General features: G+C 46.3%; 1 protein-coding gene across 1 annotated transcript in view; it reads left to right on the forward strand.

The window, feature by feature from the left end:
• Window positions 1-10,708, forward strand: part of LHFPL7 (LHFPL tetraspan subfamily member 7) — a gene marked incomplete at its 5' end in the record, with an annotated part of 77,407 nt that extends 66,699 nt beyond the window's left edge. Inside the window, one exon of the mRNA XM_081315444.1 lies at window positions 9,171-10,708. Within this exon, the coding sequence (XP_081171570.1) occupies window positions 9,171-9,397 (227 nt within the window). The 3' untranslated portion in view covers window positions 9,398-10,708. The remainder of the gene's footprint in view (window positions 1-9,170) is intronic.
• Window positions 10,709-11,255: the final 547 nt, after the last annotated feature.

Raw genomic sequence — 11,255 nt, forward strand, 5'->3', positions numbered from 1 at the left:
AAATTGATTCATAACCAGTTCTAACACGTGTGACCATTGCAACATCTCATGAGCAAACTTCGGGTGCTTGGCAACTGGCATGTATTAGCAATGACTGTAGCATCCCAGGATCGTGTCTCATTTCCTAGGTCCTGGGGAGCTTATGACCAGCAAAGGCAATAGGGGAAGCCTGACTCACTTAACAACCTCGTGATTCGCCTAACAACTGCCCTGATTCACTTAACAACCATGAAAAAAAAGCTCTTAAAATGGGGCACAGTTCACTTAATAACTGCCTTGCTTTGCAAGGGAAATTTTGGGCTTCTATTTTGCCTCACTGGGCTCAAGAGAATTCTGGGAGTGGAAGTCCACCCCTCTTAAAGTATGCAGGCTGGGGGATTCTGGGAGTGGAAGTCCACCCCTCTTAAAGCAGGATGGCTGGGGGATTCTGGGAGTGGAAGTGCACCCCTCTTAAAGCAGGATGGCTGGGGGATTCTGGGAGTGGAAGTCCACTTCTCTTAAAGCAGGATGGCTGGGGGATTCTGGGACTGGAAGTCCACCCCTCTTAAAGTATGCAGGCTGGGGGATTCTGGGAGTGGAAGTCCACCCCTCTTAAAGTATGCAGGCTGGGGGATTCTGGGAGTGGAAGTCCACCCCTCTTAAAGCATGCTGGCTGGGGAATTCTGGGAGTGGAAGTCCACCCCTCTTAAAGCATGTTGGCTGGGGAATTCTGGGAGTGGAAGTCCACCCCTCTTAAAGCAGGCTGGCTGGGGGATTCTGGGAGTGGAAGTCCACCCCTCTTAAAGCAGGATGGCTGCGGGATTCTGGGAGTGGAAGTCCACCCCTCTTAAAGCAGGCTGGCTGGGGGATTCTGGGAGTGGAAGTCCACCCCTCTTAAAGGCATGCAGGCTGGGGAATTCTGGGAGTGGAAGTCCACAGGTCAGAAAGGTGCCAAGATTGGACACCCCTGATTTAGCATAATGGTTAGAGAAGTTCAACAGCTGATTGAAAGCGTGAAAAAGAGAACAGCACAGTTGTACACCACTAGCCTTGAGTAACAGGCTGTCATTTTTCCTCCTCTCTTCTGGCTGAGCTTCGATGTGTGGGATGGATAGGTGTGGAACGGCCAGCATTTGGATGGTTTTCAATGGAAGAACAGCCCACCCATCTTAGAACACAAAACATAAAATTATAAGGATGGCAGGGACCTCGGAGGTCTTCTAGTCAATCCCCTGTCCAAGGCAGGAGACTTTATGCATCCTGGTCAGATGTCTAGTCTGGGGAAGAGAAGGCCATGATAGCATCTTCCGATGTTTGAGAGGCTGCCCCCAAAAAGAGGGGGACCACCCATTCCCCAAAGCACCCCCAGGGCAGGAGAAGAAGCACAGGTGGCCTTCGGCTCAAAACTATACATTTAGTGACTGCTGGAAGTTACTGTTCTGTACCAGCCTACTACCGGCCCTGCAGAAAAGGCAGGGACAACCCCTTTACAAAAAGGCAAGAGGCTGGAACTAAGCCTGCCAAATTTATTGACACAAAACAGAGCAAACAGAGCAAAACCAAAACACGAACCATGAAACAGGAGCTATTCAAACGGTTGCCTTCAGCAAACCAGCCCTCCCACGCATTCCCCTTTTATACAGTTCAAGGCGTGGCTTCTCTCTGCCTCCTTCCGAGAAGCCCCATTGCCTTCCTCTGTTTACTCCTGATTGACTGCCTCCTGCATCGGGCGTCCTTGAACAGGGCCAGCTGTGGGTCATCTTCATCCACGCTGTCAGGCTCACACAGCTGGGTCTGCGTGGTGACCAGGTGGGAGGGGCCTGGCTGAGGGCTCTCATCAGCAAGCTCTCCAACCCCCTCAGCAACCTCTCCAACACCCCCCTCCTCCACCTCTTCTGAATCGTCCGACCCAAGTGCCGAACCCACAGGCTGACCCTGAATCACAACAGTTACAACAGCTCTAAAGCAAGAGACTTAGGACCGTTGTTCACGACCGTTGCAGCATCCCCATGATCACGTGATCAAAATTCGGACGCTTGGCAACTGACTCGTACTTATGACAGTTGCAGTGTCCCGTGTGTGTGTGTGTGTGTGTGTGTGTGTGTGTCAGGGGATCCCCTTTTGCGACCCTCTGCCAAGCAATGCCAATGGGGAAGCCGGATTCACTTCACAACCGTGTTCCTAACTTAGTAACTTCAGTGTTTCACTTAACAGCGGTGGCAAGAAAGGTCATAGAATGGGGCAAAATTCACCTAACAAATGCCTCACTGAGCAACAGAAATTCTGGGCTCAATTGTGGCTGTTAAGTCGAGGACTGCCTGTGTCCCGGGGCACCAATTTCCCACAAGGAGATAGACAGGTTGGGACAGTAATAATAATGATTGAGTTAACAACTGTGGCAAGAACGGTGCCAAAATGAAATCTTGAGCTCAGTTGTGGTCGTACATTGAGGACTGCCTGTATCTCAGGGGCTGCCCCAAAGAAGAGGGAGTCAAGCTATTCTCCAAAGCACCTGAAGGCAGGACAAGAAAGCAACGGATGGAAACTCATCAAGGAGAGAAGCAACCTAGAGAACTAAGGAGAAACTTCCTGACAGTGAGAACAATTAATCAGTGGAACAACTTTGCCTCCAGAAGTGGTGAATGCTCCATCACTGGAGGTTTTCAAGAAGAGACTAGACAGCCATTTGTCTGAAATGGTATAGGGTTTCCTGCCTGAGCAGGGGGTTGGACTAGATGACCTCCAAGGTCCCTTCCAACTTTATATTATTATTATTATTATTATTATTATTATTATTATTATTATTATTATTATTATTATTATTATTATTATTATTATTATTATTAAATTGCAACCCCAAACCCACTTATGTATCGTCAGGTGCCAGGTGGGCGTGGCCTATTGGGTGGGTGTGGCCCATTGGGTGGGCGTGGCTGCGGTGGTAACGGCAGACTGGGTGGGACAAAAAGTTCAATCAGTTCCAACTTTGCGAGATCTTTTTTTTCCTCGCGAGAAGTTGAAATCGATTGATTGATTGAACCTTTTTTTTTTTGCCCATGGCGGCGGAGGCCTAAAACGAAAAGGTTTTATAAAACCCAGCTGAAGGCCTAGGACTGGGGCAATGGCGTGCGTGCCCACGGAGAGGGCTCTGTGTGCCGCTTGTGGCACGCGTGCCATAGGTTCGCCACCACGGGTGTAGGGTTTCCTGCCTGAGCCGGGGGTTGGACTAGATGGCCTCCCAATGTCCCTTCCAACTCTGTTATTCTATTCTATTCTATTCTATTCTATTCTATTCTATTCTATTCTATTCTATTCTATTCTATTCTATTCTATTCTTTCATTATTCCATTCCATTCCATTCCAATCCGTTCTGTTCTGTTATTATTCTATTCCATTCCATTCCATTCCTATTCTGACAGTGAGAGCAATTAATCAGAGGAACAGCTTACTTTTCAGATGTTGTGGGTGCTCCATCACTGGAGGTTTTTAAGAAGAGACTGGACAGCCATCTGTCTGAAATGGTCTAGGCCAGGGTAGGCAACCTTGGCTCTTTTATGACTCGTGGACTTCAACTCCCAGAATTCCTGAGCTGGCATGGCTCAGCATGGAAACCTCTCCCTTTCTCCTCAGCATGGCTGGCTCAGGAATTCTGGGAGTTGAAGTCCACGAGTCATAAAGCGGCCTAGGCCTAGACCAGGAGTACGCAACCTTGGCTCTTTTATGACTCGTGGACTTCAACTCCCAGAATTCCTGAGCCGGCACGGCTCAGCATGGAAACCTCTCCCTTTCTCCTCAGCATGGCTGGCCTAGGAATTCTGGGAGTTGAAGTCCACGTGTCATAAAGCGGCCTAGGCCTAGACCAGGAGTACGCAACCTTGGCTCTTTTATGACTCGTGGACTTCAACTCCCAGAATTCCTGAGCCAGCACGGCTCAGTATGGAAACCTCTCCCTTTCCCCTCAGCATGGCTGGCTCAGGAATTCTGGGAGTTGAAGTCCACGAGTCATAAAGCGGCCTAGGCCTAGACCAGGAGTACGCAACCTTGGCTCTTTTATGACTTGTGGACTTCAACTCCCAGAATTCCTGAGCCAGCATGGCTCAGTATGGAAACCTCTCCCTTCCCTTTCCCTCAGCATGGCTGGCTCAGGAATTCTGGGAGTTGAAGTCCACGAGTCATAAAAGAGCCAAGGTTTTCTACCCCTGGTCTAGGCCTAGGGTTTCTTGCCCGGGCAGGGGTGTGTGTGTGTGGACTAGAAGACCTCCAAGGTCCCTTCCACCTCTGTTATTCTGTATTCTAGTATTCTAGTCTGAGCCCCCAGCCTGGGAGGGATGGGAATTTGTGGAAGGAATTCTTAGTCTCTTGAGTATATGGGTGTGTTGTGTGTGTGTGTGTGTGTGTGTGTCTGTGTTGTTGTTTTTTTTCAGGAGACAAGGTCCTTTTAGAATTTGAGTTGTGGTTGTCACACATTTCCTGTCTGAAAGGGTGGGAAATGGCATCAGTCATGTCGGACCGGAGGGCATTGGCGTGGCAAGGAGAGGACTGTGTGTGTGTGTGTGTGTGTGTGTGTGTGTGTATTAGGGGGGCGAAAACAAGCTCTCTTTTAATAGCATCGCTCCAGGCTCTGACAGTCAGAGGGAGAAAGTCTGTGAGATTGAAAGCTCTCCTGTCTTGCAGTTTTTAAGGTCGGGACCTTCTCCAAATTCCAGGCACGTCGTGGCCTGCCGTTTTTTGTTGGCTCAGCGCCGGAGGGGCGAAAATGGGCATGGGAGTTTTCGATAAACAGGAATTTTCGGCAGCTCAGGGTTGACCTGTGGGCTCCTCGGTGAGGCAAATGTCTGATGACCCCCAACTGGGGAACATCATCAGTGCTAGAAGGGAGTGAGGTTTGTGGAGAAAGAGAAGGGGGGAGGAGGAGGAGGAGGAGGAGGAGGAGGACAACGACGACGACGACCACGACCACGACCACGACTGTGAGGTCCTTGGTGCTCTCCAAGGCTGGCTTTCTTGCAAATGTCTGATGACCCCAACTAGGGAACATCGTCAGTGCTAGAAGGAAGGAGTAGTTTATGGAGAGGAGGAGGTGAAGAAGAGGAAGGGAAGGACGAGGAGAACTGTGGGGTCCTTGGTGCTCTCTGAGCTTGCAGACGTTTCATCACCCAACTAGGTAACATCATCAGGGCTACAAGGGAGGGGATTTTGTAAGGAGGAGGAGGAGGAGGAGGAGGGCGGCTGTGGGGTCCTTGGTGCTCTCTGAGCTGGGTGGTTTTCTTGCAGATGTTTCATGACCCAACTAGGGAACATCATCAGTGCTAGAAGGAAGAGGCATTTGTGGGGAGGAGGAAGAGGAGGAGGAGGAGGAGGAGGAGGAGGAGGAAGAGGAGAACAATAACGACTGTGGGATCCTTGGTGCTTTCTGAGCTCCGTTGTTTCCTTGCGGATGTTTCATGACCCTTCCTTCCTTCCTTCCTTCCTTCCTTCCTTCCTTCCTTCCTTCCTTCCTTCCTTCCTTCCTTCCTTCCTTCCTTCCTTCCAACTGCACAGTTGCGGCTGCCATGTTGACTTCTTTGATTCTCCTACGGATGTCTCTGGGGTAGATTTAACTCCCAGAATTCCCCAGCTGGTATGCTTTGAGATGGATGGATGAGTTGAAATCTGCTCACCCTAAATGTGCCGAGATTGAGAATCGCAGATGTGCACATTCAGCATCTCAACTCTTGGTAGAAATAAATCTTCCTTTGTCATTTTACAGTCCCAGAGTTTAACGTTACTTACAGCCACATGTCCAACCTTTCCTGCTTGGTGAAGGAGAAGCGGAGTTGCACAGTATTATGTTTCCTTGATAGAGATACTCAGGAAAAAAACGAAAAAGTAATAAATAATTTCTCAATCACAGAGATTATGGATTTTGGGATTCTACTGCCATCTAGAAAACTCCAGACTGAATTACAGGAACAAAGATCCTTTTAAAATCAGCAACAAGCTTTCCTTCCTTCCTTCCTTCCTTCCTTCCTTCCTTCCTTCCTTCCTTCCTTCCTTCCTTCCTTCCTTCCTTCTCATCCTCTCCCTTCCTCCCTCTGAAATGCCCTACTTTCTGCAATTTTGTAAAACGTTGGCTTGAATCCAAGTTGCCTCTGCAAAAATCCTAGCTGGGTAATGAAACATCTGCAAGAAAACAACGAAGCTCAGAGAATACCAAGGACCCTACAGTTCTCCTCCTCTTCCTCCTCCTCCTCCTCCTCTTCTTCCTCCTCCTCCTCCTCCTCTCTTCTAGCATTGATGATGTTACCTAGTTGGGTAGAGAAACATCTGCAAGAAAATCACCAAGCTCAGAGAGCACCAAGGACCCCACAGTTCATTTCCTCCTCCTCCTCCTCCTCCTCCTCCTCCTCCTCCTCCTCCTCCTCCTCCTCCTCCTCCTCCTCCTCCTCCTCCCTTCTAGCATTGATGATGTTACCTAGTTGGGTGGAGAAACATCTGCAAGAAAACCACCAAGCTCAGAGAGCACCAAGGGCCCCACTGTCCATTTCCTCCTCCTCCTCCTCCTCCTCCTCCTCCTCCTCCTCCTCCTCCTCCTCCCTTCTAGCATTGATGATGTTACCTAGTTGGGTGGAGAAACATCTGCAAGAAAACCACCAAGCTCAGAGAGCACCAAGGGCCCCACTGTCCATTTCCTCCTCCTCCTCCTCCTCCTCCTCCTCCTCCTCCTCCTCCTCCTCCTCCTCCTCCCTTCTAGCATTGATGATGTTACCTAGTTGGGTGGAGAAACATCTGCAAGAAAACCACCAAGCTCAGAGAGCACCAAGGGCCCCACTGTCCATTTCCTCCTCCTCCTCCTCCTCCTCCTCCTCCTCCTCCTCCTCCTCCTCCTCCTCCTCCCTTCTAGCATTGATGATGTTACCTAGTTGGGTAGAGAAACATCTGCAAGGAAACCACCAAGCTCATGGAGCAAGCACCAAGGACTCCACAGTCCTCCTCTTCTTCCTCTTCCTCCTTCTCTTCCTCCACTCCTCCTCCTCTTCCCCCCTCCCCTCCCCCAAACCTCCCAGCCTTCTAGCACTGATGATATTACTTCGCTGGGTCGTGAAGCCTCTGGGGGGGTGGAACCACCCAGCTCAGAGAGCACTGGGGACACCCCACCCCCCAGGACATCAATCTTCCCCAAAGAAGGTCCTGAATGTCGTGGGAACAACAACCTACTCAACAACTTGTACAACTCCTCAGGAGCCCGTAAAGTACCGCCCCGGGGTGGTGGTGGTGGTGGAAGTGACACTTTCTCTTTCCCACCTTCATGCCTGGGAGAATAGAAAGTAGAAATAAACGGTGACCTTCTCTTAAAGTGATGCTTATGGTCTTAGCTATAAACCATCTCGCAGCTGACAATGAATTTCCTGGTGGAGGACTCCAGGAAGGGATTTATGGCAGCTGGGAGGCAGAAGGGGGCGAGGGTACGTGTGTCCCGTTTGTGTGTGTGTGTGTGTGTGTGTGTGTGTTGGGGAGACAAATGAAGTGGCTGCAGAAACAAATGAACAAGTTAAGGAAGGGACAGGGGTCACCGGAGTCCTTGAAAAAAAGGCCACTGCCATCATTTATTCCAGCTTTTGGGAAGAGCAGTTTAAACAGAAGCCCGGAGGGCTCTAGCTAAATGCTGGGAATGTGTGTGTGTGTGTGTGTGTCTGTGTGTGTGTGTGTGTGTTGGGTGGAACACCCGGTCTACCAAATATAAAGCAGTCTGTTCTGCATTTCGCTCCAGTCTAGGAGCATCTTTTGCAGGCAGACGTCACTAGTGTGAACAATGTAAATTCAAAATTTTGTGACTGACAAAGAGTTAAAGGGAGACTAGTACAGCTATTTCAAGCTCTTTAGCTGTCTAGATAGATAGATAGATAGATAGATAGATAGATAGATAGATAGAGATAGATAGATAGATAGATAGATAGATAGATAGATAGATAGATATAATAGATATAGATATATAGATATTGATAGAGATATATAGATAGAGATATATAGATATAATAGATATAGATATATAGATATTGATATAGAGATATATAGATATAGATATAGATATACTATAGATATAGATAAATAGATACAGATATATAGATATAATAGATATATAGATATAGATATACTATAGATTTAGATAAATAGATACAGATATATAGATATAATAGAGATATATAGATATATAGATATTGATATTGATATATAGATATAGATATATAGATATAGATACAGATATAGATATATAGATATATTGCTAAGCACATTGTGCTTTAGATTGTAAGCCGCCCTGAGTCTTCGGAGAAGGGCGGGATATAAATGGGATTAAAATAAATAAATAAATAAAAATAAAGATATAGATATACTCAGGGCTTTTTTTCTCATAGAATGCTCAGAATGGAGTTCCGGCACCTTTTTTGGATGGAACCTTGTAGGGTAGGCAAGGTGGGTTGTATGACATGTGTGAGTTCCGGCACCTTTTTCTTTTACAAAAAAAGCACTGGATATACTATAGATATAGATAAATAGATATATACTGTAGATATAATAGGGACACGGTGGCTCAGTGGGTTAGGACGCTGAGCTTGTCGTTCAGAAGGTCGGCAGTTTGGCGGGTCGAATCCCGAGTGCCGCGTAACAGAGTGAGCGCCTGTTACTCGTCCCAGCTTCTGCCAACCTAGCAGTTCGAAAGCACATAAAAATGCAAGTAGAAAAATAGGGACCACTACGGTGGGAAGGTAACAGCACTCCGTGCGCCTTTGGCGTCTAGTCATGCCGGCCACATGACCACGGAGACGTCCTCAGACAAGCGCTGGCTCTTCGGCTTTGAAACGGAGATGAGCACCGGCCCCTAGAGTCGGAAACGGCTAGCACGCATGTGCGGGGGAACCTTTACCTTTTTATATAGATATAATAGATAGAGATATCTAGACATTGATATAGATATTTAGATATAATATAGATATCTAGATATGGATATGGATATAGATATAATATAGACATAGATAAATAGATAGATACAGATATGTGGATATAATAGATAGAGATATATAGATTTATTTATTTATTTAAATATAAATATATTTATTTAAATATAAAGATAGAGATATGGACTTCCCCAAGTATTTTACGCTTTGAAATGTTAATTCTTTCTCCTTCTCCTCTTCTTCTTCTTCTGTTCCTAGTGTTCATCATGGGATTCGGCCTGCTGGTGTATCCGTTTGGACTCGGCTCTTCGGCCGTCAGGACACATTGCGAGGATTCGAGCATTTACTATGCAGGAAGTTGCCAGCTGGGCTGGGGTTACATGTTGGCAATAGTTGGGATGATGCTATCTGTCTTCTTGCCCTTTTTTGCAAAATACGCACCGAAAGATCACCCTAACCCCACCCCGATTCCTACCCTTTTGTAATATTTCACAATCAAGATCTTCTGGTCGGAAATTTGCGGGTGCTTTGAGGCAAAAAAAGAAGAAGAAGAAGAAGAAAAGTGTGTTTAAGTCACTTCAAACAAACCCAAAATACAGCTCTCTGATTCTGCAATAAGAACTGCCAAGTTCTGGCTCGGGCGGCCTCAAACCTTTTCGCGCGAATGCCGAATGCTTCCGAAAGAACGAAATCCGCTTTTATCCTCAATATCTACCTCCCTGTTTCTTTGGCAACTCGAATAATCTTTATTTTATTTTATTTTATTTTTTTAAAAAGGCTTCAGCTCTGGTTTTTATAGCTTACCGTTGAATATTTGAATGTTTTTTTTTTGGGGTGGGAGTTTTGGAACCAGCTTGTTTTTTAAACCCGAGAGCCTCGTTTTATTTTATTTTATTTTATTTTATTTATTTTTGCAAATTATGCTGGCCGGATAAATACAGCATCCTTAGTGGCTCAGCTTATTTGCAGGGCTGAAGTCAAGGAACTATTCTGGGGAACTGATGTGCAGACTATAAAACTACACTGGACCCTGCACAGGTTTTACCTTGTCGGTTGTCTGAATCCAATATCCAACATGGGATACATATGGATGCCTACTCAGAGGCAAATCAAGGATTCTCTCTCTCTCTCTTTCTTTCTTTCTTTCTTTCTTTCTTTCTTTCTTTCTTTCTTTCTTTCTTTCTTTCTTTCTTTCTTTCTTTCTTTCTTTCTTTCTTCCTTCCTTTCCTTCCTTCCTTCCTTCCTTCCTTCCTTCCTTCCTTCCTTCCTTCCTTCCTTCCTTCTTTCTTTCTTTCTTTCTTTCTTTCTTTCTTTCTTTCTTTCTTTCTTTCTTCTCTTTCTCTTTGTCTCTGTTTCTCCCTCTCTTGTTCTTTCTCTTCTCTCGCTTTTTCTCTTTCTTTCCTCTCTTTCTCCCTCTCTCTCTTAATTACTTTTTCTCTGCTTCTCTCTTTCTCCCTCTCTTTTTCTTTCCCTTTTTCTCTGTCTTTTTCTCTCTCTTCTTCCCTTTCTGTCCCTCTGTCTCTCTCACACACCCATACACAACCCTTTTTTTAATTCTTTCTTAATCAGCGTGTGCCAGTAGTGAAAGGGGCATTCTTTTCCAATAGTCCAAAGTAATTCGTTAAAAATTTAATGTTAAAGTTTTTTTTACAGATATGTCTATTGAGAGACCTGTAGGGACTTTAAGAGAAGTGAGCAAGATTCACAGTAGGGTTTAATTTAGTGTTTTTCAAACTTGGAAACATTAAGATGGGTGGACTACTCATCTTAAAGCAGGCTATTTGGGGAATTCTGGGAATTGAAGTCCACCCATTGTCAAGTGGCCAAGATTGGGGGTGTGTGTGAAACCCACTACTTTAAAGTATCCTTCCTCAGTTTGGGATACTGAATATGGGACTGGATTTTCCTCAGTTTACATGGTATTCATACGCCTCGTCTTTTAAAAATCTCCAAGGAATTTGGAGCAGTTACAAAAAGAGAATTAAAAACAATCCCCAAGGATAGTTAGTAACACGGTTGTTAAGTGGCTTCCCTGTTGACTTTGCTGATCAGAAGCTCCCCAAAGGGGATCACATGACATTGGCAACCGTCATAAACACCGGTCAGTTGCCAAGCATCCAAATTTTGATCACCTGACCCTGGGGATGCTGCAACGGTCGCAAGGGTGAAAAATGATAATAACTTGCTTTCGCCCCCCCAATGCCGTTTTAAGGGACGCTGTGGCTCAGTGGGTTAGGACGCTGAGCTTGTCGATCAGAAGGTCGGCAGTTTGGCGGGTCGAATCCCGAGTGCCGCGTAGCAGAGTGAGCGCCTGTTACTCGTCCCAGCTTCTGCCAACCTAGC

This window comes from Vipera berus (genome assembly GCF_964194415.1).
Source record: "Vipera berus genome assembly, chromosome: 1".
Lineage (NCBI taxonomy): Eukaryota > Metazoa > Chordata > Lepidosauria > Squamata > Viperidae > Vipera > Vipera berus.